This window comes from Cygnus atratus, chromosome 16 (genome assembly GCF_013377495.2).
Source record: "Cygnus atratus isolate AKBS03 ecotype Queensland, Australia chromosome 16, CAtr_DNAZoo_HiC_assembly, whole genome shotgun sequence".
Taxonomy (NCBI): domain Eukaryota; kingdom Metazoa; phylum Chordata; class Aves; order Anseriformes; family Anatidae; genus Cygnus; species Cygnus atratus.
The window spans coordinates 10,611,172-10,637,744 of NC_066377.1; the positions used below are offsets into that span (position 1 = coordinate 10,611,172).

The following is a 26,573-nucleotide window of genomic DNA, read 5'->3' on the forward strand; positions in this document are numbered from 1 at the left end:
CTTTGCAAAAGCCAGAGGGCCCCTGCTCGGACACAGACACTTCCACGGCCCCGCAGCCCAGCAAAAAGGAGAGAGCAACGTCCTACAAATCTCCAGGGTGTTTATTGTCAAGATAGAAATTTCCATATATAAAATAAGTGTTTAAAAATAGCACTACCCTGCTCTCAACATGAAATATATATGTACACACACATAGATATTTATAGAAAGAATTATTACCATTTTGCTATGTGATATAAAAAAACAACAAACAAAAACACAAGATAATGACCAATTCCCAAACAACCTTGCCAAAACAGGGATGAGGGGATCCTGATGCCCGCTCTCACATGGGCGCACGCTGGGGCTGTGTCCCCATGGCCAAGGGGCTTATGCCCTGTCTAGCCCTGCGCTGCCGGCAGCTTAGGCTCACCCTGCCGGCAGCAGCTCTCCGGGTGCTGTCACCGCCGCGTTTTTCTCTCACAAAGCCCCTTGGTGAGCACTGGGGCTGGGGCCAGGTGCTGTAGGAGCTGCGCCACGTCTCCTCTTCCAGCGCCCAGCCTACCCAGCTCACCCCAGCTTGGAGGAACGAGGCAACTGCAAAGGCTGAACCCATTCTCTTCGTGGCAGGGCTTGTGCTCAAGTTCTTTTTTTTTTTCCTTTTTTTTTTTTTTTTTTTTAAATATACTCCACGTCCCCTCGGGATTTTGTGATACAAGAACAAACAACGATGCTTTACACATAATCTAGCAATAACAGCTCCACGTAGCTACCGGAGGTCCCCGTGCCCCACCTGAGCACCGCGGCTCTCCGCAAGGATCACTTCTTGCGGGCAATCTGCTTCTCCAAGGCTTCCAGTCTGGCTGTCATCTGAGCAAGTGAGCATGCTAAGGAAACCGTGAGCTGGGCAAAGAGCGAGAAACGTGCCCCAAACGAGCATGGATTGTGCCTTACCTGTGCCTGCTGGCACCCACGGACCCTCCCTTGGGAGACCGTGGATGGGACCAAGCTCCCATGCCATGAGATGTCACAGTGCTGCCTTTTTCTCTTGAAAGGTCGGACAGTTTTCACTGGCCAGCACAGACTGCCCTGGCCGTCGCCACCTCCCATCCCTGCTGCCAGCCCCTGTGCCTCCCCCAGCAGGAGTTTGGATGCAGCCCCCTAGAGCTGCGGGCTGCTCTGCACCCCGGCGCGCCCATGCAGCACCCAAAGGATATTCCTCTCGGTCAGGCTCTGCAGGATGGCCACGGTGTTCGTCTGGAACTGCACCAGCGCCTCGCACTCGCACGGGCTCCGGATCTCCGTCTCCCCTCTGCCCTCCTCTGCGTCAGTGGGATTTGGGAGTGCTCAGAGCACAGTGCCACGGCCGGCTCTGCTCATATCCCCCCCAGTGCAGCACCAGCCCCTCGTCTTTCCAGCCCTTTTTCATTAAACCCCTCGCCCCCAGCTTTTCCTCTTCTGAATAATCCCTCCCTGAGATCCACCCCTCTATTGTCAACAGCAAGAGGAGATCAGGAGAGGGGCACCCTAGGGTTACAGCAGCCCTGGGGCTCAGTTTAGGGGCTCTGCCTGCCCCTGCCAGGCTGCCACAAGCATCACGGGTGATGATGGTGATGATGGGTGAGCCGCGGGGTGGCAGGGGCACGAGTCACCCTGTGGGCTCCTCGGGGAGAGGAGGGCTCGTGGCTGGGCACTCACCTGGGCAGATGTTCAGCTTGAAGTTCTCCACCAGGTGGGTCATGGTGGTGAAGTCTGCCGAGTAGGAGAAGTGCTGCTCCACTGGCTCGGAGGCGATGGCCCGCAGCTCCTCTTCCACCGCCTTGCCGACACCCACGGCGAACATGACGATGCCTGCAGGGTGAGGCCGGACCCTGAGCGACCCACGGCAGGCGATTCCCAAACCCAGAGTGAGTAAAGCTGAGTACTTCCCCACCCTGGGGCTTCCCCCATGCGTGGCATGGATTTGGGAAGGACAGGCAGGAACGGGCAGGGGCACGGCAGCATCAGCACAGTGCATGCTGCGGCATTAATGGTGCTGTTCAGAGCATCCTGACACTGCAGTGAAAGCATGGCTGGGATATGGGAGATGAAGCACAAGCCTGGGTGCTGTGGGCAGGCTAACCCCCACTCATGAGAGCCAACCATCCCAAGGAACCATCGTGGGATGGTTCCCAGCCCCCTGCCCCTCTCACCTGACTCTTTTGCTCTCCTGGCCCACTCAGAGATGTCATCCTGGGAGCGCCCATCCGTGAAGACGAGCCCGATTCTGGGTATGTTGTGGGAGAGGGGCCTGGCCCCTTCCAGCTCGGAGAAGCTGTGCTCTACCATGTGTTTGAGGGCAAGGCCAGTCATGGTGCCTTTCTCCATGTACTCCACCTTCATCACGGCTGCCTTGATCTCGTCCGCACTGTGGTACTTGTTGAGGGGGAACTCGGTGCGGACGCGGCTCGAATACTGCACCAGCCCCACCCGCGTGCCCTGCGGGGACACCTCCAGCAGGTCCACGATGCGGTTCACAAACTGCTTCACCAGCTCGAAGTTCTGTGGCCGGACGCTCTTGGAGCCGTCGATCACCATCACCAGGTCAACGTGCCCAGTCCCGCACCCTGTGGGCACACAGTGGGGTGAGAAGGGACCGGCGGGACACTGCTTGGGCCCCTGGGCTGGGGTGAGGCTGGGAAGTGGGGCAAGAATTCCTGGGGACCTCCATCCAGACTGCTCCACTGCCACCCCAGGGTCCCCTGGACGTCCCTCCTAGGTCTCCCTCTTCCTGAAACTTTCCCCAAATTCTTGTCGCACCCTCTGGGCTCTGTCTCTGCAGATGCAAGCCCTCATCCATCCATGCAGAGCGCCTCGCATCTGCCCACGTGAGTGAAGCCCTCGCTGGGAGCTGGGTGCACTGTAGCCCTGCACTGCATCCCAGAGGGTGAGCTGCACCCCAGTACTCAGTGCTGCACCCCCGTACTCACGGCTGCACCCCTTCCCGTCAGCCTGGAGCTGCTGCCCCTCGGGGCACACGCAGCGGTACGAGCCCTCGCTGGTCACACACTTGAACTCGCAGCCGTGATCCACTCCGTTGCAGAGGTCGGTGGCTGGGGACAAGGCAAGTGCATGGGGTTATCCCCGTGCATGCAGGGGACCCCAGCACCCCTGCTGCATCCCGCAGGACTCACCCCTGCAGGAGCTGCCGTCGGGCTGCAGCGTGAAGCCGCGGTGGCAGCGGCAGCGGTGCCCGCTGGGGATGCTCACGCACTCGTGCTGGCAGCTGTGGTTCCCAAAGCTGCAATAATCGATCACTGGGGAGAGAAGAAAGCAGGGGGAGGTTGGCAGGGGGCTCTGCAGGTCCCAGTGCGGCGTGGGGCAGGACCAGGACCCTGCTTGTGGCAGCAGAGTAAAGCTGGGGAGACGCTGAGCCCTTGTTTCCAACACGAGCAAGGGCAGGGGATGTTAGCAAGGGAAGGGATGACATACTGAGGGACAAGGGGAGGATGAGCAAGAAGCAAACAAAGAAGAAAGGGAAGAAGCAGCAATGGGGGGAGATGGACACGTACTGGTGCAGGTCCTCTTGTCCTGGCTGAGGTAGTAACCCGGGCGGCAGCGGCACGAGTAAGACCCACGACCGCTGACGCACTGGTGCTCGCAGCCGTGCCTCCCGTTGGCACACGCGTCGATGGCTGCAGGGGAAGCAGACACCTGTCACCCTCCTGCCTCGGTGTCCCTGGGGCAGTTCCCCAGGCGCAGCACCACAAGGCAAGAAGGAAAGGTGGTGGCCAGAAGCAGCCAACACTGCTCTGCCCTCTGGTAGGGCAAATACTGGGAGCACCCAGCTGCTGCTGGCTTTGCTGGGCCCTCTGCTGCATTTCAGCTCCCCTCCAAAAGACCTGCACCTGCCAGTCGTTTGTGAGAGTTAGAATAAAGAAAGGTTTTTACGGGAGCAGGTCTTTCCATCTGCGTTGAGCCGGTAGCTAGGGTTGCATTCGCAGTAGAAGGAGCCGGGGGTGCTCACGCAGCTGTGTTGGCAGCCGTGGTCACGCTCCACACACATGTCCACCCCTGGAAGACAGAGAGGGGTCAGAGCAACCCACGGGCTCCTGTACAGCTCTCCTGCATGCTCCCTGTCCCCGCGGGGTGACCCATAGGGCTGATTTCCCGTGCACAGGCACAGGAACACCTTGTGCTGTTTAGGTTTCTGAACGGCTTTGGCGTTTGGGTCTGCCCAAGCACTAAATAGATGCTCAGTATTAATTGATACTGTTGACAGCCAGAGCTCAGCTGTTCTTCATGAAGGAGCCCAGGCAGCTATGTCTGCACGTCCACGTGAGCAGAGATGGCTGGGAAATGGGCACTGGGGCAGGGAGGCAGCAGGCAAAGGCATTGCTAGAAGGGCAGCGCGCCCCAGGGCATATCTCAGCCCCTGCGCAAGGCACAGCTCCTGCTGGCCGAGGCTGCGCGCTGCCACCCCAAACACCCCCTGAGGGCCATCTTCTACCCTGCTCTTGGTACAGGGCGAGGAGCAGGCACTGGGACCCCCATCACCACCCCGCTGCCGCGGCTCTCACCCACCGCACAGCTTGTCCTGGAACTGCTTCCCGAACTGCCGGATGAGCTCGAAGGACTCCACGAGGAAGACGTGCTCCTCCAGCGGCGGCGACGCCATGGCCCGCAGCGAGGTCATGTCTGCCCGCTGGATGCCCACCGCGTATATCTCGATGCCGGCGTCCCGGGCCTGCGTGGCCACCTCGGTGACCCTGTCCTGGGGCCGCCCATCGGTCACCACGATGGCAATGCGGGGGATCTTCTTGTGCGGCGGGCGCGCGCCCTCCTGCACCGTGAAGGCCACGTTCATGGTGTACTGGATGGCCAGCCCCGTCATGGTGCCCTGGGCCAGCGGCACGATGCCGTTGATGGCCTTCTCCATGTCCTCCCGCGTGAAGAAGGTCTTGAGGGAGAAGATGTTCTGCACCTGGCTGGAGTACTGGATCACCCCCACGCGTGTGGCGTTGGGGCCCACGTCCAGGTTGCTGATGATGTCGATCATGAAGCGCCGCATGGTCTCGAACTCGAAGGGGCGCACGCTGCGGGAGCTGTCGATCACAAAGACGATGTCCAGGGGGCCCGTCCTGCACTTGAGGGCTGCAAGAGGGCAAGGAGGTGGTTTAGTCTGCAAGGAGCGGAGGTGTCCCCTTTGGGTGGCTGTAGGGGTGCTCATGGGGGAAGGAGAGGGCAGGTCGGGGCTCACCAGCACCTTCCCACTGCTAAATGAACCTATAGAGGGTGCCTGGTAGGGAGTGGGAACAAGAGGCAGGGGACACACGCCCTGACCATGGGGCTATAGGGAATGGCAGTGTCCTCTCATTCCCAAATCCTCCTGCTGCCCTGTTCCTGCACAAACACCTCTGTCTGTCCAGATCTGCCCTGGCAAGGCTCAGGCACAGTTTTAGGCAGTGGCGTGTTCATCTCTGCCGCAATTCCTCTGTCCCTCCTGCAGCTCCAGCCTCCTGTTTTTTACTGCATTTTTCCAGTTCCTGCCTAAAACCAGAGCTTTCTATTTTATTCTTTCTTTCTTTTTTTTTTGAGAGTAAAAAAAAAAAAGAGACAATGAAAAGCCTTGCTACAGACATGCACATCGAGACAGTCGAGCCAAACAGCCTCTCTTGGATACATGGGTGCAACTTCCAGTGCAAACTGGGCGGGTGTTTAGGAAGTGAAAAGCCAATGAACATATTTTGCTTGGCTTGTGTGCCCCTGAGCCTGGGAGAATTTGGCCGTAATGGTAAGCAAACTCTCCGAGCCCCCTTGGGACGATGCCCAGACTGGGGCTGTCATCCCAGCTGCTCCCAAGTGCCCAGAGGTTTCTGAGACATACTCAGCTCCTTTCTCCATATGGTGTTTTCATGGTTTTTGAAACTGGAACAGATTTGGCCACCTCTGCCTGGGGAGGACAGAGGCTGGTGCCCCTGTATTTGCTTCATCCCCCCACCAGGAGACCCACATGCATGGAGGGGTGCAGGTGGGGACCCTGCATCCTCCTGGGGATGCCCCAAAGCTTCAGATCCCCACCAAGCCTTCCTCCAAGAGCTTTGCTGCCCTCACACACTCACTTCTCTCCCCTCTAGGCAATTCGCAGCAGCCGGGGCTCACCTGCAGGTTTTGGTCTGGCTTCCAGCGTCGTTAGGACAAGCAGGAGGAGAGGAGCGACCCACAGGAGCTTCATCGTTGCTGCGGGCACTGCGGGGAGGAGATGTGCTGTCAGTGCTGACCCCCACGGCTCGCAGCTCCTGCTGGCAAACCCCATGGGCAGGAGGTGCCCCTGGCACTGCCAAATCCCCCAGACAGCAGCAGCAGTTGTGCCAGATCTGTCCCCACACCTCCCCAAAACCCAGGCGGGGACTGTTCCAAGCGAGGACGGGCAGCCTCAGCACCGCTACATTTCATTACAATAGCAACGATTTGCCAAGTGAAAAACGCGGTCTGATTTTCTGCTCTGGGTGGAGCTGGCCACCGGACAAGCCTTATTTTCACTTGCAAACCATGCGGCTGGGATGTTCAGCCAAGTGCTCCCTGCCTGGCGCTACGGCCGCTCGCTGCAGCCAGAAGACGAGGGGAGCTCTGTGCCCGGGGATGTGCGGCCACGGCCCCACCGCTCCCGGCATTGCAGGGCCACCAGCTCCGTGCTGGGAAGAGACACCCCGAAATTAAATGCCAGTCCAGGCAAAACCTGCTCAGAAGCCTCTCAGAGTCACTGGCAAAGACTGCTTTTCCAAGAAGCTCTGTGAATTTATTCTCTGCCTTTTTCCAGGCTGCCCTGGGAGAGCAGAAACCAAAGACGTCCGCATGCACAGGAGGTGATGGTGCCTGTGCAGATGGGTTTGTGAGACCTGAGTGAAGGATTTGGGCATTTGAGGTGGGATAGCTGAGGGAACAGATATTTAGATCAGCTACCCAAAACCTCAGTTTGTTGCTTGTCTCCCTCCCTGCCCATCTCTGTGTTTTCTTGCCTTGGCTTTGGCTGCCCTCGTCTGGCTCCTGTATTTCCATGGATTTATTTGGGGGGGGGGGGGCTATAAGGCAGGGACTGAGCAGGTGCCAGCCCTCCTGCTATGTCTGAGCCTAGTGAAAGAAATGGCAAACCTGGGGGCTGCAACAGCACAGCCTTGGTGCAATGAGAGCAAAGTCAGGAGGTGCCCAGGCACGGCTGGATAACGGTGATCACCAGGAGGGAGCCCAAAGCCCAGGCATCCAGAGCAGCCCCAGCACAGGTTGGAAACCCAGGGGGCAGCAGGGAAATGCCGCAGGCAGCACGGCTTCCCCAGGGAGATGGGGAGCAGGCGCTGGAACAGCACTTGTTGAAAAAGCACACTGGAAATTCGCTTTATCGGTGGTTATCGGCCGATATTTGCTTAGCCCCGTGAGGTCTCGGTTGTAATTCATCACCGGGGTTTCCACTTAATTGCTGAGAGATTGTGTGCAGCCCTGAACCCAATGTATTTGATGCTGATAACAGGTTGCACAGCTGCATCTTAAAATTGCCTCCAGTGTTCACACCTGAAAAACAACACTGGAGAACTCAGAAGGACAGAAAAGGTCTGCAAGAGGAAAGCGGGGTCCCGAATACCAGCCTCACAGCGCGAGACTTGCTGTTCACCTTTAACTTGGCCAAACTTTGATTTGTGCCCACTCACAGAGCCAGCTCCACGAGGAAGGTTTCTGGGAGCAGAAATCCATCAGGAGAGCCCTGGCAGCACCCAGCGGCTGGAAGCTGAAGGCAGAGAGGTGCAGAGGACAGACGAGATGCAGCCCCTCACTGGGGAGCACCATCAGCCCCAGCTGCTGCCCTGGGGCTGCAGCCTCACTGAGCCCCTCCTGCAATACTTTTTAATTTTTATTATTATTTATTTTTATAGGAGAAAGCGCTCACTAACCACCAAATTTTCTGGGGGCAGCCGTGCCACCTATTTCACTTCTGCAGGTCTCTGCTCTCCAAGCCTCCCTGCAGCGGCAGGCTGGCACGGAGCCTGCGTCTCGCAGCATCCAGAGAGCTTCAGAGCCAGCCCAGAGGGAGGAATGAGCTCGAGGGCCAGGAACCAAGGAGGAGAAAACCAGTTCACGACTGATCTATTTTTAACAGCATCCGAGTGTTGGATGAAGCCTTCACGCTCCCCGTGGCTGGAGGGGCTGGACCGGGCATGGCACGGCAGCTCAGCCGCGCATCCAGCTCCAAGAGGGTTGTTTTGGCTGTCCCCGATTTAATCAAGCACCCACCAGCAAGGCTGATGGGGATTGGGAAGCTGAGAAAACCCCCTGAGTATCCCTCCCACTACCCCATGCTGGGCAATTCCCACAGCTACCTGCTTTTCTTGCTCCCCGGGGGGAGTTCCCCCACCCCGAGGGGTGCCACACGCCCGAGCCCCCCACCACCAGGAGCAGGAGGGAGATGGGTGGGAAGCGGGCGGCTGGCAGGCAGGTGCTGCGAGGCAAGGCAAACAGCACCGGGGACCTTGAGATAACACCGAGCTATAAAGGAGAAAAGGGCCGGGGGGGTGAGCGCTGCGCAGGGCTGGCTCTGCCCCACGGGACGCCTCACACCAGTTCCCCACTTTTCAAGGCAACGCAAAGGGGGAAGCCAGCCCGTTGATTTTCCTCACTGAAGAAGATGGCCAACATGTGGGGCAGCAAAGGCATGAGCCACACGTATGGGCAGAAGGGCTGGCAATGAGCCCAGGCTCCTCTTGTGCCCTGGGACAAGGAGGACGCCAGGATGAACCCCCAGAGGCAGCCAGGTAAGGCACCCCCCCGGGGCGCTCGCCTCCCTCCCGTCCTGCTCCCTGCCAAGTGCTGAGCCTCAGGGAAAAAAGAGCCGCTTCAGGTTTCAGCCTGGCCTCCTTGGCAGCGCTCTGCTGGCTGCAGGTTGACAGAAGTGCTCTGAATATTCCCCTTCTGATTCAGCTGCAGGTTGGACCTGGGCGCATCCTCCCCTGGGCAAGCTGAAACAATATGGCTGGGGTGATGCAGCCAGCACGTGTCCTTGTGTAAAAACAGGGACTGGGCTTTATCTGCTGGTGTATAGGAGGAATGGAGAATATGGAGAAATAGGGGGTGAGAGGCTCAGATGGCCATGCATGCACAGACAGGACAAGCGCTGGCTATGGTGTCACGGGGAGAAAAGCAGACCCCTGTGTTTACATGGTCAGAGCCAGGTCTTAGACACAAACATATTTAACATGGGTGATGCGGAAGGGGTGCACGGCCCTGATGCCATGTGTGCTGTCACCCAATAGCACCTATTTCTGTGCTGGAGATCTTGGACAACATTAGAGCAGCTCCAGACAGGGTGTCCCCATGACCCCCATGCCTCTCTGCACACCCAGCTTTGTTCTGCACCCGACCACAGGGCTTTTCTTCGCAGAGACCCCACCAGGCAGTTTTGCAGGCCATAATTCACCTCCTGCCTGAGTATTATTGAATAAAGTGTCAAAGACGACCCAAAATGCACTCAGGAGCCTGGACACAGAGTCCTTGTGCTCAGGACAGCACCACAGAGCTGGCCTCAGGCTGGAAGATGGGGACACCAACGTGTGCCTGTGCCTGACAGGACAGCGAGCCATCCTTTGGGCCCTGCCCAAAAGAAATTCCGCCCAAAAAGTGCAGGTGGGACCAGGGGAGGACAACAGAAATGTGTGCTGCCCCAGGCATGAACAACAAGGAAGCCATGACTGCTGCCTGGAAAGACACAGGCAATCTGCATCAACCTGCAGACCCCTCCCGATGTTGGGTCTTGCTGCGCAACCCCCAGGGATGTTGTCTGGATGTTTGCAAGACTCAGGCAGTGTGAAAGGCTAAGGCTCCTGGAGCTGGAGCCACGCTCCCCTGGAGGGCTGCCCAAAGGGCCGTTTCTCTCTGTCGCTGGACTGAAGCCCAGTTTCAAAGTGGAACTGTTTCCCAGCTCCCCCTTTTTTGTGACACCTGTGCTCTTCTAGAGCTTGTAACCTGCATGACAGCAGGCACTCCAGAGCAGCAGAGCAGGGCCCAGCCCATTTCAATGGATGGTTGGGGCTGATGTGAGAGAGTTGAAGCCCAGCCCTGCCAGCACTTTGCAGAGGGGTGCTCAGAAACACCTAACCTCGGTGCCCACCCCCTGTGCAGAAGGCTTGTGCATCCCTTTCCAGCAGCAGGGCTCCTTCAGGTGGCAAAGAAACGCTGCCGAAACCCCAGCAAGCATAAACTCCCTGAGCTGAAATGAAGGAGGGAAAAGGCAAACCAAAACCAAACTAAAACACAACCAGAGCCTGCTCCAGGTCTCATGCACTCAGCTGCTCATTAGCACAGCAGAGGGGTGCTGATGCATCCCCTGGCACAGCAGCTCCCTTCCCAGCTTTCTGCACCCCAAGCATGAAGCTCCGGTCTCCTCAGACACCCTGGGTGCCTGCTTGTCCCCAGCCATGTGCCCTTGGGAAGGTCGGGGCTCAGTCCCTAACACAGAGCTCGTCCTGAGCAGCATGAGAGCGTGCAACTCAGGCTAACTGTCCTGGGGTGCCCCTGCTGCCCTGAGCCCCACATCCAGCCTGGGGGCCGTTTTGCAGAGCAAGGGAGCATCAGCAAGCACCATCGCGTCAGGACCAGAGAAACAGAATGGATTTCCAGTCCAAAAGCAACAGAGAATAAAAATTCTCCCCCCTTTATAAGGCTGGCATGCCCTCGGTCCCTCCCCGAAGCACGTGTGGGATAACGAGAGCAGCCTCTTCCCAGGACATCGCAGTGCTCTCCGGTTACAGCGCTCAGCAGCTCGTCTGGGCCAAGTGCCACCTGGAAGGACACGGTGTTTAAGAGACAAGGCTGTGCTTCTCAAACAGCACATCGTGCCTTCAGACCCGACGGGAGGGCTGTAACAGGAAAGTCTTGCTGGATGCTGAGGGGACTCCTCTGAAGAAGCCAGTTCCCCATTTTTGGGGCCCATTCCCACGCTCACTGGGGTTAGCATCTTCCCCAAAACACAGAGCAGAGAGATGTTTCTTGCCTGGGTCCATTTTCAGGGTGAGTGACAGATGTCTGTCTCACATCTTATCCTCATGGATTTTAACATCCCACAAGTCCCAACAAACTTGTGCTATGAGGTGGCATTTGCCACAGCCAACATTTCCCTTCTGAGGGGAACCCAACGGGCAGAGCATCCCCTTTTGGATGTTCCCCCTGACAGCAGGTGGGGTCTTTCTCTGATCTAGTCCTAAAACACCTGCCATGCTCAGCAGCTGAGCTAGGAGGAACTCCTCTTGTCCAGCCTGCTCTGCTCTGAAACATGCAGTACCTGGGCTGCTGCAGAAGCTGGCAAGAAATAAAATGCCATATTCACTTGCACATTAACCGTGGCCTTTGAAAGCACGTGTTAAAGGTGTAGCCAAGAGGGAAACATCAGCTGGTCAGACAGTTCCGACTGTTCTGTCAGTCAAGAGATAGCTCCTGTTGCAGGTTCTCTGTTCTTCATTATCCTTACCCTGCACATGCCCCCTGAGCTGCACGCAGCCCTGCTCCCGCCAGGCATTTTCAGCAAAACTGGATGGGCCTTGGAATAATTCTAGATTTTGACAAAGAATAATCACCAGGGGAAATGCTCACCTTCCAGACTCTTTCAAAAGCAAATGCTCATCTGCAAACGAGCCCCTGGAGGACAGCTGACCTGAGCCAGGAGACTTCAATCCTTGGAGGAAGAGAGGCATGGGCCATCCAGAAGCTGAGGCAGCAATCCACAGCCCAAGTCCTTTTTCTGGGAGGAAGGTGTTGGAGTGCATTTTTTCCCCAGAAATATGCATGTTCAACCACAAAGGAAAGAAATGGCCCGGAGCAGTTCCTGGGCTGGTGCAGAGTTCATCAGCTGAGCTTCCGATGCAGCAGAGCCGGTGTCTCTAAACACTGAGACTGACAGCTCCTAGCAGGACCTCTGCCTCCCAGATCTGCTGGGACCAGTATCCCCGGCTGACCTCCAGCAAGCTCACAGGGCACAGACAACCGCAGCGAGCGCCTGCTATTTCAGCCCCACAATCACAGATTTGCTGCCTGACCTCCTTCTCTAAATCTTTATATCATATTTCTTGCCCTGGAGACGTGACTCAGTGTGTTGGCACACGGAAAGACGCCAGGAGAATATTCTCGTGCCTCTCCCCTTTATTCTGCCCGTCCTGCCACGCATTTAATTGAAATAGCAGAAAGCAAGGAGCCTTTGGCTGCCACAGGAAAGCATGCAGAGACTTCTCAACCCTCCTCAAGACAGAAAAGGTTGAAATATTTGTCTAGATACTTTTCATGTTGAGAATCCTGAAGGCAGCATGGGAAACCTCAGAGCAGCATTGGACGCCCCAGCTGATTTCAGCCTTACCCCAGCGTGAGGTTTGCCCTTTTTGGTCAACCCATGAGCAAGTAGCTGAAGTTATCTAATTCTGTTGTGCTTGTTGAGTCCTTGCTGAAGGCACCTACGGGCTCGTTGATCCCTGGAGACACCAGGAACAGCCCAAAGTCACTTTGCTGAGGTCTGGAGGCCTCAAAAGGCTCTCCAAGGCAAGCCCTACAGTGCAGCGTAAGGAACCAGAGGCCAGGAGACTCCAAGCCACTTGCTCAAGACCAGAGCAGGTCTGTGGCAGCACTGGGACCTGGCTTGGCTCCCCTACTGGGACAGTGACACAAGGACACTTCAGAGAGCAAGGGGAACACACGGCCATGTGCTGGGGAAGCTGGTGGGGCTGCAGCGCTACCAGCCCACTGTCAGCCTCAGCAGCTTAACACCAAAGGTTCAGCAGACAACACGGAGAACAAAATTGAGGAGCAGTTGTGAGATTTCTGCCTGGCATTTGAGTGCAGACAGCAATGTTTTGTGTCACTCTCCTCCTGGCTGGTGCTGTTAAAACCAAAGCAAGATGCTGTGAGAAGAGAAGAGCGAGGGGGGTGTTTAATGTGACACTTGGAGGAAGCCGTCCAAGTCCAGCTGCAAGCGTGGGAGCTGTGAGTTTCCAAAGGCAGGGTTTTCCCATCTTTTCCAGCTCATGGACCCCTGGTAATTTTCCAGCCACGACAGACTCTTGCACAGTGGGCTAACTGAGCTGACAACAGATCTGCTCCTACCGATTCCTGCTGTGGACCACCTGCAGACCACAGATCAGGATCCTGCCCTTGTGCAACCAGTGGAGCAGCACGACACAGCCCGACGGGAAGGCTCAGCCTTTGGAGAGGAACCAAGTCACTGCCACCTCTCTGCAAGGGACCCCAGCTGACCCCCATGGGATGCCCTGATGTGCACCAGGGGGACCAGGGTAGGGATGGATTCACCCATGCACTCAAGGGCTTGCAAAGGGAGAAATCAGAAGTTTTGGGGAAAAAAGAGACATAAGCAAAGGCAGAAACGTGCTGGGGAAGAAGGATCCCATGTCCAGTGGAAAATGCTGGGTGGGAGAAGCAGCCTGAGAGCCAGAAAAGCTTCAGATGCAGTATCAGGCCAGGGGCACCCTGCAGGGAAGCACTGCCACGGCTGGGCACTGACACCTCCTCTCCTGAGCATGTGCACTCAGCAGGGCTGGCCTTAAACCCTGCACATTTATCCCAGACGGGAGAGCAAACAGAACCCTCCTAACCACCAAATACCCATCGAAGGGCGATTCTGCCAGCCTGCAGCCAGGTCTCTTCACCTGGATGCTCATCAAAGCCCTTGTGCAAGCAGGACCCAGGGCTGCACGAGCTCCCCTGCAGCCAGCAGAGCCCCCCTCATCAATTTGCTACTGTTTGGCCCCAAAGCGGAGAAAACAATTTCACGAGCTAATGATGAGGTGCAGGAGCTGCTCAGCCTCGTGGCACAGCTGGAAGAAAAGTGCAGGACATCTGGCACAAAAGGGACCCTTTCTGGGGGAGCAGCTGATTTTTTTTTATAAGTCTCTTTATGAGCATCACTCAGTCTTTGTTGTTGTGTTTTTCCTGGGTCCCTTTTGTTCAGTTAGGGAGGGTTTGTCCATAATTTGCATGTGCATGTAGGTATAAGCAGTGTTTGTCTCTGCCTCTCTCCGTGTTCCAGCCTTATTTATCCAGCATTTGGAAGTGGCATTTTACAAGCGCTGAGTTTTTAACAAGGCAGGCCCACTGCTCAGAAAGCGAACAAAGGGGCCCCTATTGGAAACTTTAAAAATGTTTAAACAAAGGCTTCTCTTGAAAACCTTTAACCCCTAGTGCCAACCTCAAGGGAAATACTACGTTATGAGCAAGCGGAGCACAAACATCTTCTGTGACCACCGATTGCCTACAACAGGCTGCCTTGTTGGCCACATCTTTTCTGTTCACTACCATCGCCAACAGGATTAACTCCCAAGCCCATCTTGTACTAATCCCATAAAATTTATTTAATTCTTCAAGGGGAAAAAAAAAAAACAAAGTCAGAACTTCCACAAAAATGAACAGCAGCTTTTTCCAGTTGGATGCAGTAGTCCCCTGCCTGCTTTGATGGAAAGTGCCATTTTACTACAAACACGAAGATCTCTTGCACGCCCTCCAGATGGGAATTTGTATTTCAGACAAGGCCAGATTTAGCCCAGGAGTTAACTCTGCTCTTCGTATTGCCAAGTCCTGGTGGCAAAAATCAGGGCTGAGATGCGAGAGCACACACACGCGCGCACACAATTTTTGCCTGTACTGGATGCCAATCTAATGATATTCCCCAAGCAGATTGCAAGAACCTGCTTGTGAAATACTTTTTCTACTTGCTGCCGAGAGCCTACAGGCTGACTGCCTGTGACTGATCACTCCTGTTCTCAGAAAAATAAAAGATAAGGAAAAGCTTTGTTATTGCCACCAAGAGATGCTACAAACGGTCCCACAGGGAGGACTGTGCAGTAACTGTATGCAGTCTGGCCTCGGTGGAGGCAGAAATCCCGTGGGCTTAAGTAGAAGAGGTAAAACCATGTGAATGAGGTCCTCTCTTGGAGCCCTCTCCCCCCTGCCCCAGTCCGACGAGCAGCAGAGCCCCATTTCCTTGCTCCCCACCGACACCAGGTGGGTGCTCCCAGGACCAGGATGGACTGGGCAGCTCCCTGCTCTGCAGCAACAGCTGTCCTCACACCTTCTAGCCAAACGGGGGGGGGGGAAATCCCCAAGAGGGTACACACCACCGCACCATGTTACCTGCACTGCCCCGCTCGGCTGCGTGTTGGCACAGATCTGATGAGCACAGAGCAGTATGATTTTCCAGACAAGTTTTCCCACGTAATTGCTTGCAGCAAATATGCCCAAAGCTATTTTTTTTTCCCTGTGCAATGCTCAGAGTTATAAGCCAAAGGTGGGTGATTGCTCATACAAACATGTTTATGGGTATGCACAAACAGAGCTATGAGCATGCACGGCCCCAATTTTCCAGTCATGCAGAAGCAGTGCAGAACAAACTTAGGGCACACTTCTCAGCTTATCTTTTGGCAAGATCTAGCTCTCCTATTGCTCGGTGCGCTTCGCCCAGGTGTACAAGACCTTATTATTCTCTGCTAAAAGAGATCCTCACTTGTATAAGCAAGAACCAGCCCCAGAGCTAGGCAAAAGGTGAGCAGAGCACACAGATTGCAAACTGGGCCATCCCTGTGGCAGGGAACGCCTCCATCCTCCCCGCAGGTACTGAGAGCGGAGTGGGGGCTGCTTTCCACAGTGGGGTGCTGTGACCCCAGTACCCACAGCCTGCACCCCAAAAAAACAGCTGGGACAGCAAGCGCTGGCACCACAGAAAGGTAAAAGCATACAGGTGGTGGAGCTCAACAAGTGCACTTTTGGGGGGAAACCCCAAAAATCAGTGATAATCAGGGGATCAGTGACACCCTCCCGAGGGGGCACAGCGCTCCCTAACCCCCCAGCCCAGGGTGAACCCCCCAACCTCCACCCCCCGCAGGGTCGGGGCTCCCCCTCACCCCATCCCCTTTTCCCCTTCCCGCAGGTGCCGTGGAGCCCCTCACTCACCCGTACCAGCCTCGGAGCCGCTCCCCGCCGCGATACTGGCTCAGGTACGGCGGGGGCTGCGCGGGGGCTGCGCGGGGGCTGCGCGGGGGCTGCGCGGGGGCTGCGGTGCTGCGCGGCGGCGCCGGGAGCGGCATTTAACGGGGCGGGGGGAGGCGGGGCGGGCCCGGCCCGGCCCGGGATAGCGCGGGTGGGGCCCCAGCCCCCGGCCAACCCCCCCCCCCCCAAAAAAAAAAAAAAAAAAAAAAAAAAATCCCGGGGCTGGCGGCCGGGGGCGAGCGGGAGCCGCGCAGGTGGGAGCGGTGGCGCCGGGCAAAACGGCGGGGTTTGGGCACAGCCCCTGCCTGCACGGCACCGGAACGGCCAGCGAGAGGCCTCCTCCGTTTGGGTTTTGCGGGGGTTGTTTATTTTTTGTTTTACTTTGGTGTTGTTTTTTTTTTTTTTCTGTATTTTCGGTTGGGTTATTATTATTTGTTTGCTCCTCTGCTGGCAGAGTGCATGAACCATAAAGTCCAAAGGCCCCGGAAAACAGCCCAAAAGCTCCTTGTGTCCTTCCCTACAAACCCCCAGAGACCCGGGAGCTCGGGGAGCTGGGCTGGAAGCAGGGAACTGAACCTGGTCCAGCCCCCCGAGGACAAGTGATGTGCGGGGCTGTAGCCCTGGAGAGCATCGTCATTAAACACCCTGGAACAGAGCTTCCCAGTCTTCCACCGCCTCGCAGCACTCACATCGTCTCCTTGGTGGCAGGAGCCACCGTTAGTGCTTCACAGCACCGAGCTTTAATGCTTTAGCAGCACTTTCCGCCTTCCCCACGCTAACACAAACAACAGCAGGCGGATCAGAGAAAGGAGACCCCAGCAAACCACCCACATTATCTGAGCTTTCTCGCAGTTGAGGCGATGCAGCAGTACCAAACGTGGGCCTTCGGGCGCTGCCGGGGCGGTGGCGGGGCAGGAGCACGCCGTGGGTGACCACCCTGCCTGGCCCCCGGTCCCCCACAGCTGTCCTGCCTCCCGTCCCTGGCTGGTGTTTGCCGTTGGTGTGGTCGAGAAATCCCCCAAGCCCAGAAAAGGCTGAATTTCACTTGTGTGTGCAGCAACGAAAATATAGGATTTATAAATACCCGTGCATATACAAGGGCTTGTGGGTTGGGTTGGTCTGGATTAAAGGAGGTATTGAAAAATGAGGGAAGCCAGAAACTGCAGGCTTCTCATTTCTGTGATTTCTAATGGCTTTTCCTTTTGCATAAACATCACGCTGACTCCATACCCAGGAGCACTGCAGGCTTTTTCTCCCCTGCTCTCTACGAAATATAACCCAGACCTCTAAAATGGATATTCTTTATTAGGACATTTGGTTTTCCCCAGCCACAGGAAAGAACAATTGCACTCTGTGGCACCAAGTCGCCAGCAAGCTGCAGGGCAGCTGTGCTCTGAGCAAGGCAAACGACAGCTCCTTTTGGGGTTGAAAGGCAGAAAATTAAACCTGTGCACCTGGATCAGCGTGCACTCCAGGATAGCATTAATGTGAGTTAAGGTTCTTGTCTACACAGTGACTTGAAGACCTCAAACAAGAGCTGATGGGTGGTACTTAGGTCTCCTGAGTCAGGCACTTTCATTCTCAGCAGGACCCCGAAAACTGGCACCCATCCTCTGCAGGCTGAGCCGGTGAATGTTGGGGAAGAGCACGCACCGCATCGCAGCCAGGGCTGGGGAGCAGTGGCAAGGGGGGGTCTGGTTCTCCCAGTGCCCTCACGTGGGTGTTCTGCTCTTGGGGTCACCCAACGGTGCGAACACGGGGCGGTGCTGGGCTTCTCTGCCCTACCTGCCCTCGCAGAGCAGGAGGCAACGAGGAGACCAGGGGGTGTCCACACCAGAGCTGGTCCAGCCTTGTGTCTCCCACGGAAAGCATGCAGGGCTCTGCTTCTCCTTTCCTGCATCCTGGCCCATGCACAGAAATGCGGTCAAGGCTTGCAAGCATGCACAGAGCCTGGGTGCTGTCACACCCCTCACTTCGGGCAGAGCCACCCCAGAGACACCCCTACAACATCCCCAGGTGTAAGGGACCTGCAGGGATCATCCCATCCAAGCACACCTCAAAGCACACCCGCTCCTGCGGCACATCCAAACCCACCAGGCTTAAAGCAAGAGAAGAGCCCCAGCACTGCACAGCGCCAGGCTGAGCACGGAGAGGGAAAGGCTTACAAAAATCAGCCAAGGAAAGGGGTCGTGGCCCGCAGAGCCGAGGAGGCAGGGCCTCGCTCTGCCTCTGCATAATGCCCAACTTTGTGCAAGAGCGTTTGATTCCCAGCTGGGAATTGCGGCTCTGAAAAGGAGGCTGTTAGCGTGGGCTGTGAGAGCCCGGCCCGCGTGGTGCTGCTAACATGACACTGAACTAACACTGCACTACAATCAAAGCATTTTAATAATTTAATATAATAAATGTCAGAGGGAGTGAATAATTCCCTGTAACCCTGCAGAGGCTGGAGGTGCCAGAAGGAGCCAAGTGGGTACCGAGCAGCATACCGAGCCACTTTAGCAATAGCCCTTTGACTTTCTGAAGGCAAATCTAAACCAGATGATGGATGCTGGGTGGTCGGCTCCTGGTCAGAATGGTGAGCACTGTTCAAAGGGGCGTCACTCAAACAATTTAACCCCCAAATTTGGACAGCAATGGGTGCAGAGAAAGGAGAAATTAAACTCCCCAAGTTTCTGGGTAGCCCTTCCACAGCTAGACATCAAATCTGGAGAACCATGGTCTGCTTACCTGCCATTGGCATGCACGTTCCTGCACTAAGCAGCAAGTAGCACGTGGATAATTATTCCAGAAGTCTCCAACAAGACCTGTGCAGCAGCCCCCGTGCCTCTGGCATTACGCAGGGATGTGATGGTATGGAGCGATGATACCTGCACAAGCCTGGCCCTGCCCTGAGCTGTTGCTGCAGGAAGCTCTGCAAAGCAGGTGTTGCTGCTGGCCACGCTGTCAGCACACGTCTTAATCCACATTTTTTGGCAGTTTGCTGCCAAACACTCCATGCCGATGGCTGAAGCCGAGGGGCTGCCTCCAGCACCAGCCCAGCTGCTCCCAGGCAGCCCTGAGCTCTGCCATGGGCACCCAGTGGGGTGGGGGGCACCCAGTGGGGGACATGGAGCTGACACCCGGCCAGACCCAAAGCTGCACTCCTCATTTGGCACTGAACACTCAGCGATGGGACCCGCAGGGAAAAAAAATAGAAAAAAATAAATCAGGCACAGAGCCCGGTTCGTTCTTATGTTTGCCTGAGCAAGGATACAAACCACTCGGTAGAAAGAAGGGTTGGAGAGAAGGTTTCAGCAAGATGAAAACCTACCCTGGAGAGGTTTCTGGCAGCAAACCAGGGGGTAAAGCTTGACTTGGGGCACTGGGGCACAGGGCAGCAAATTCAGTCTGGACGGCTGAATTCAGCAAATTCAGAGTGGCAGCTGATGCTGTGGATGGCACCGGTGCCAGCCGTAAATCTGCTTTTGGCACAGCCCCATTGATTTATGCTTGCTGATGATGTATTAACGCATGGAGAATCGAGGTTATATTGCCCATCTCATAACCAAACAGGGCAGTGATGGGAAAATCTGCGGACAGCAAAGCGCCGGGTCCCTGCGGGACTATCTGCCAACAGAGGAGGCACTGGGGAAATACTTGTTTGTATGGGAGGCGTGCTCATCTTCACATACAGACAGGAAAGCATCGGCTTCATTCACAGCGTGGGAAAGCTGGAAGTGAAGGGTTGGCGGTGTCAGGCTAATTGTAACGTGGTTCCTCATGTCCCACGGCAGAGGAGGACACCTCAGGCTCGGACCCAGCCAGCCTGTCCCTGCCCGACCGCCTGAGCCAGCAGAGTTAAAGGGCAGGTGCATGGGAACTGCTCCCAGTTACCAGAGCAGAAAGCCTTGATGTGGCCCTAAAAACCCTCCCGGTGCCTCTCGGTGCCCAGCTGTGTGGTGCAGGGAGCTGAGGGCTGGGTTTGGGGCTGGTGCCATTTGCTAGCGAGGTGAGGAGCCCAGTCCGGGTGTTGCAGTGCTGTGGGACCTCTGTCTTGTAGATCCAACCCCTACCAAGCCAACCTGCTCCGAGACGGTGTGCGGAGGTACCTGCAGCTGCCGGCAGACCAGACAGTACTCATACTGCACGCAAAGGTCGCCCAGAAGTCGTATGGCAATGAAAAAAGGTGAGAGTCTTCATGGGCTGAGCAGCACGAGAGGGCACCTTCACCCTGACCCACACCGGTGGGCAATCCTCCCACCGGGTTCCTCCCAGGGACGGGAGGTCAGAGGGATGGGGAAAAAAAAGAAAGAAACTATTCAGGTCTCACCCTCTCAGCATGAAATTGCAAAGAATAAGAAGAGAGGTCAGTGTTTTAAGTGCTCTGGAAATCGTCTTAACATCTGAACGGCCACACTGGGACGTCTCCATCAATGCCCACTGTCTCCCCAAAGCTGCTATTTTGGACAATCCTCCCCCCATCGCAAGAACACCTTGAGGTTCTGGCTCGAATCTCCAAAATTGCTACTCCCGGGCAGCGACGTCAGCATGTGGCACCGGAGTGTAATTAATCCTCCATTAACCCTTGTGATATAAATAATCCTCCCTTATTACCGAGCAGCTTTGAGGTGACAGGCTCTGCCTCGAAGGCTGAGCTGCACCCAGATGAATGGGGCTGGGGCTGTTTTTTCCTTCGTGTTGGGATTCAGGGTCCAGAGCCTGGGGGATTTGTATAAATAAATCCGTAGCCCAGCACTTTAGGCCCCAAAATATCACCCCCTCCTGCACTGCTCGCGTTTTACCCAGTATGAATAGAGGATGAATTTGTGCCATTCACCCAAGTGCAAAGACAGTGGAAACCCAAATAAAACACAGGAAAATAGGTTTCCAAAACCCCGCACATAGATTTATTTGCGTTGGGCTCTGAATCTGGCTGTGAATGCAAACTCTGTTCCTGAGCTGCCGAAACTCTGCATTCCAGGCGGGCAGAGAGAGGGGGCCTGACCCTGGGGGCTCAGCTGGGGGGGCTGCAGCACCCAGCACCTGACACCCAGCACCCACCAGCAGCACCCAGAGGTGCGGCAGCGGCACCATGCTGGCTCTGCAGGGGTGCCAGAAGCCACACCTTGAGCCAAGCACCGTCTCTGGGTGTTTGAGTGCTGTCAGGAGGGGTCTTCTTGTCTCCACAGGTTTTTCTGCCCCCCGCCTTGCGTTTACCTGAGTGGGCCGGGATGGAAGTTAAAGCAGGAGCAGCTAACAGGTACGTGTGTGGTGGCAGCCCCAGACCTCTCCCGGCAAGCCATCCTCCACCTCTGCAAAGGGAAATGCATCCTGGTTATTATTTCTGTGCCCCCCAAGCTCCTCTTTCCCTGGGGCTGGCCCCTCTGCAGTACAGACCTGAGCAGGCAGCAGCCTGGGCCACCCCAGGAGGAGCCCCAGCAGGTGCCAGCGTGGGGCTGGAAGGTTTTTATCCCCGTCTCTTCCAGCCAGGGACTTGGGAGAGGCAGGTTTCCGCGTGTGGGGATACATGGGGCTGGACAGCATGGGCAGCAGCCTGATGGAGACGCAGAAGCTGAGCTTCGAGGAGCAGCCGGACTCAAAGGTAAATTGAGGGCTCGCAGCCTGCTCCGCTGGGGATGCTCTGTGCGGGGTTAGCCCTGCAGTGCCCGCTCCCCGTGGGCAGGATCCATCCTTCTCACCACCTTTCCAGGTCTGTGCAGCCCTGGGGCAGGCTGACTGCCAAAAATCGCACAGCATCCCCAGCCCGTTATGCGCTCCCGCTGAGCGGCAGCGCAGCTTATCGCGAACTGAAAGCCTGCCCTTTCATTTGTGGGTAAACAGCAAAGGAAAACACGGCTCAATCCCAAAGTTCAAGAGCTTGAGAGGAGACCCAGCATCTTTTGATAGGGGAAAAGAGGGGGAAAAAAAGCATTATCTGGGGTCCCTGAAGAGTGCGGGGTCTGTGTTGGGCCAAAAACATCACAAAAAGACCTTTGTTTGCAGCACTTGAGGTGCTGCTAGAGCACGGCATATCAGCCCTGCCAGAGCCAGCACGGCGGGGAAACCGAAAACCCAGGGCGATCCCTCATGTTACGCGGGATAAATCACACGTGAACATTAATTTCCATGAGGAATTCTCTGCCCCCTGTGTAAATAAAGCCTCTGCCGATCCCCGGCTCTTCACCGCACCTGTAATAACATCTCCGGCCGTTTCCCCCTGTAAATGAACCTGGGGCTCTTTGAAAGGGCGCTATTGTCCTGTGGGGACGCCGTGCCCGGGTTGGCGGTGAGGAAGGTGAGGAGGGTGAGGAAGGCTGGAGAGGCTGGGTCCATGCCCACTGCCCCCAGCCCACGCTCGGCTGCTCCTCATGTCCCCCGCAGGGCTTTGGCTGCGCCAAGGCGCTGTACATCTCGGACGCGGACAAGCGCAAACATTTCCGCCTGGTCCTGAAGCTCTTCTTCAGCAATGGGCAGGAGATCGGCACCTTCCACAGCAAGCTGATCAAGGTCATCTCCAAGCCCTCGCAGAAGAAGCAGTCACTGAAGAACACGGACTGTGCGTATGGGAACGGGTTTGCTGGGGGGTGGGATGGGATGGGATGGGATGGAATGGGATGGGATGGGTGCTCACATCTTGCCTCCAAAGCAGTCAGGGCTGATCCAAAGCCCATGGGCACCCTCAAAAAAGAATGCATGTGGGCATTGATGTCCATTTTCCAAAGGGTTGACCCACTGCAATTTGTAGGGCTTTGGTGCCAATGTGCTCCCCACCCCGTGGGCTTCACCTGCACCTCTGGGAGGTGCGGCTGGGCTGCTGCTCACGCAAAGAGAATGGCAGATGGAAGTGCTGCTTGCTGCAGTGCTGCTCACCCCAGTAACCAGGACTCATCCTCCCCGGTACTACCAGAAGCAGCAGGGCTGTAGCTTGAGCCCCAAGCAAGCTGGCCAATGCTAACCCAGCCACCTCCCCCTGCAGTGTGCATCTCCTCGGGCTCCAAGGTGTCCCTCTTCAACCGCCTGCGCTCCCAGACCGTCAGCACCCGCTACCTCTCCGTGGAGGGGGGAACCTTCATCGCCAGTGCCAGGCAGTGGGCGGCCTTCACCCTCCACCTGGGTAAGGAGCCTCATGGGGCTCACACCAGCCATGTTCCTGCGTGGTACCACATCCCAGCCCTGCTGGGTGCTGGCCTCCCAGCCAGGTCTCTCCGAGCAGTGAGCACCTGTGGTGCAGATAAAGCCATAAAAAAGCACTGTGGCTGTGGCCAGACCTGCTCCCTGCTGCTCGCGGCACTGACTCTGCTTCTCTCCTTCCACCGAAGCCGATGAGCACTACAACCGGAGTGAGTTCCCCCTGCGGGAAGGGTACATCCGCTACGGCTCCGTGGTGCAGCTCATCTGTACGGCCACTGGCGTCACCCTGCCTCCCCTGGTAAGCCTCAATTCCCACGGGGCTTGGGTGGTAGGGACCTGAGCAATGGGTACAATCCCCGGGCCCGTGCTGCTCTCCTGCTCCCCTGAGCCCAGGGTCTCGCAAAGGGCAATGTGTGCTTCATCCCTTTGCTTCCTCCTCACGGGGGCACAGCCTCCCTCAGGGCAGGGGACTCACCAGCCCCATGCTGAGCAGGTGCCCCTGCCCTGCAGATCATCCGGAAGGTGAGCAAGCAGTACGCCATGCTGGACGTGGACGAGCCCATCTCCCAGCTCCACAAATGTGCCTTCCAGTTCCAGGGCAGCGACCGCATGTACCTGTGTCTGTCCACAGAGAAAGTCATCCAGTTCCAGGTACGAGGGGCTGAGGACCCCCAGGTGCTCCACATCCAAACTGCTCCACTTGGTTGCTCGCTGGGAGTGGGTCACGGGGAGGGGGAGGTCTGCCACCAACCGGGGTTGCCTCCAAATTAAGCTAAGAATCACTGCAGAACCACCTCCCTCCAGCCTTGGTAGGAAACTCATCACCGAGGTGTTTGCAAAGCATCTCAATCCCCATTTTATAGCAGAGGCACTGGGTCACTCGCTGGCACCAGGCAGAAGCCAGGCGTCCTTGGCCAGCCAGGCAGCCTTGGCCCTGGTCCCTTACTGTCCCCACCATGACATTTTCAGAGCTGTGACCCTCTCCACAGGCGTCTCCGTGCCCGAAAGAAGCCAACCGGGAGCTGCTGAATGACGGCTCCTGCTGGACCATCATCGGCACCGAGGTGGTGGAGTACACCTTCAGCGAGAGCCTGGCCTGCGCCCGCGAGCCCGTCAGCCCCGTGCCGCTCATCGCTGCCCTGCAGGTAGGCAGGGCTCCGGCTGCGGGACGCCTTTTGGGGCATCTCCATCCCCAAAGGGCTCCTCTGCTCGGTTTCTCTTGGCGTGGGGATGCGGCGAGGCCGCTGTCCCGTTCCTCGGGGCTCTGCGCGGGGCCGGGGCGCGGGGCAAAGCAGCCGGTGCCGTAACGCACTGCTGCCGCAGCTCACCGGTGGCGGGGACGTGGCCATGCTGGAGGTGCAGGGCGAACATTTCCACGCACACCTCAAGGTCTGGTTCGGAGATGTGGAGGCGGAGACGATGTACAGGTAAGGGTGGAAAAAGGTGGGGGCGGAGCTGGTGGGGGATCCTCTGGGTCAGGCACAGCGGTGCTTATGGGATGTGCTATGCAGGCCATGTGGGATGTGGCTGCCAGCCTGGGCGAAGGGGGCACTTGAACTGCCCGTGCCGCAGGCCCAAGCTAGAGCGTTGCACTGAACAGTGGGGAGGGCTGTGGGGGGGGTTTGGGTTCGCTGCCTGCCTCGCTGCTGCTCGGCTGGGTGCACGGGTGCTCCTCCTGGTGTGGGAGGGCCATGCTGTAGGGTTGGCTGGAGGACACAGGGACCCCAGGGGCTGAAGACAAGCAAGGAGCCCTGGCAGAGGAACAAAACAGGTGGGAGGAGAGAGGAGAGCGGCTGGAGACTTCCCGCTGAGCCCCAGGTTGGAAGTGATGTGCCTCCCAGGTTATTAAAGCACATTTTCTTCATGCACTGCTCCCAGGAGCCCCAAATCCCTGGTGTGCGTTGTCCCCGACGTCTCCGCCTTTGGCAGTGACTGGAGGTGGCTGCGATACCCCATCACAGTCCCGCTCCTGCTGATCAGGGATGATGGCCTCATCTACTCCAGCTCGTTCACCTTCACCTACACCCCGGAGCAGAGCCTCCTGCCGGGACAGCCGGTCCCCTCGGATGTCCCGCAGGACTCAGACAAACTGCTCGACAGCATCCACCAGGAGTTCACCAGGACCAACTTCCACCTCTTCATGCAGAGCTAGCGAGTGGGGCCGGCAGCGCTCCGCCTGCCACCGGCCCTGGGGACAGGAGCTTCCCTGAGCCACATCTGCAGGCTGGGGTGGCCCTGCCCGAGGGTCCTCCCCATACATCCACTGCCCACCCGTTACCTGACCCGCTGCCTTCTCTCTTCTCATGGCAGGGTCTCGCCCTGGTGAGATCTCACCTGAGAGCACCAATAAATCATGCTTCGAGGACTCTTTACTGATTCTATTGCTTCTTTGTTGGCCTTCAGGATTTACCTCCCATGCTGGCACAGAACATCGCGGCTCCCCTGATGTCCTCGGTCCATATATTCAAAGGCCAGGAGGGACAGGGATGAATGCAAGTGACCTTAAATGTCATTGATCGATACCAGGAGTCCCTGCACCACTTCTGTGCTTTTCAGTAACGAGGAGCTGATTTCCAGCAGCTGAATACCCAGCACCAGATTTTTTTTTTCCATTAGAGGCCCAAATGGGGGAATTTCAAAAGGAAAAGGGAAAGAAAGAGAGAGAAACAGTTCAGTGTGAAACCCAGCCCTTTCCTAGCTGTCATGGCTCTCTGAGCTCCGTTGTTTCACGCGCACATGCGGTGCAAGGCTGGAGCCAGCAGGAAGCTGCTGGTCTAAAGAGGCCATAAAAAGGAACCGGGTTTCTTGGAGCTGGACCCGAGTGCTACGCAGACCGGGCTTACAGCTTTATTTAGCCTTCAGATCTCTGTGGCATCAAAGGAGCTACGGTGTACCTAGAAATCGTGCTGCCCTGGCAATTCTGAGCTGGGGTTAGAAACAAGCTGGGTGCCAAAACCGCAGAGGTTTTGAACCTGTGCTGAACTCAGCAGCACTGAGGGGAACAGGGGCAGCCCTGAAGCAGCGCGGGGCACACAGTGCCTCTGGCTCGGTGCCCAGGCACCCCCTGCCTTTTTTGGGTGGCAGCACCTCCCTAAGGCCCCCAGCAGTCTGGAGATGGAGCTCCTTCTCCCCCCAAACCCACACAGGGTTAGAAGCTGCTGCAGACACCCCTGTGTCTGTGCAAGTGCATCACCGGGGCTGCTGCTGGTGGAGGAAAAAGGCAGGAGAATGTTACAGTCACCCACACATTGCTACGGCCACTCCACCAGCCCCTGCTCCCCTGCAAATCTCCCTCGGCTAATGGAACTGATGATGCACTCCAAGAAAAGCCCTTTAATCGGCCCTATCCAAGACAAAATGCCTGAGCTGAGGATTCCTCCCAGCTCCCCAAAAGCATTTCCTCCCCTGTGTCCGCAGAGAGCTCGGGGGAAGGATGGGGCCAAGCGTTTCAGCCCATGCCTGCATCCCGGCCCCCCCTCCCCGTG

The 26,573-nt window shown here is 56.9% G+C and overlaps 2 protein-coding genes across 2 annotated transcripts; one reads left to right on the top strand and one right to left on the bottom strand.

The window, feature by feature from the left end:
• Window positions 1-798: 798 nt before the first annotated feature.
• Window positions 799-6,193, bottom strand: MATN4 (matrilin 4). The gene is made up of 10 exons (XM_035548340.2): window positions 6,121-6,193; window positions 4,543-5,112; window positions 3,910-4,032; window positions 3,531-3,653; window positions 3,153-3,275; window positions 2,949-3,071; window positions 2,172-2,585; window positions 1,678-1,830; window positions 1,197-1,301; window positions 799-857 (listed from the first exon to the last, which is right to left on the bottom strand). Exons 1-10 carry the CDS (start codon window positions 6,191-6,193, stop codon window positions 799-801), a joined length of 1,866 nt encoding a protein of 621 aa, XP_035404233.2.
• Window positions 6,194-8,737: 2,544 nt separating this feature from the next.
• RBPJL (recombination signal binding protein for immunoglobulin kappa J region like) lies at window positions 8,738-25,240 on the top strand. The gene is made up of 12 exons (XM_035548470.1): window positions 8,738-8,759; window positions 15,920-15,986; window positions 20,018-20,143; window positions 21,147-21,217; window positions 21,444-21,559; window positions 22,339-22,513; window positions 22,934-23,071; window positions 23,277-23,386; window positions 23,599-23,739; window positions 24,078-24,233; window positions 24,412-24,515; window positions 24,967-25,240. Exons 1-12 carry the CDS (start codon window positions 8,738-8,740, stop codon window positions 25,238-25,240), a joined length of 1,500 nt encoding a protein of 499 aa, XP_035404363.1.
• The last annotated feature ends 1,333 nt before the right edge of the window (window positions 25,241-26,573 follow it).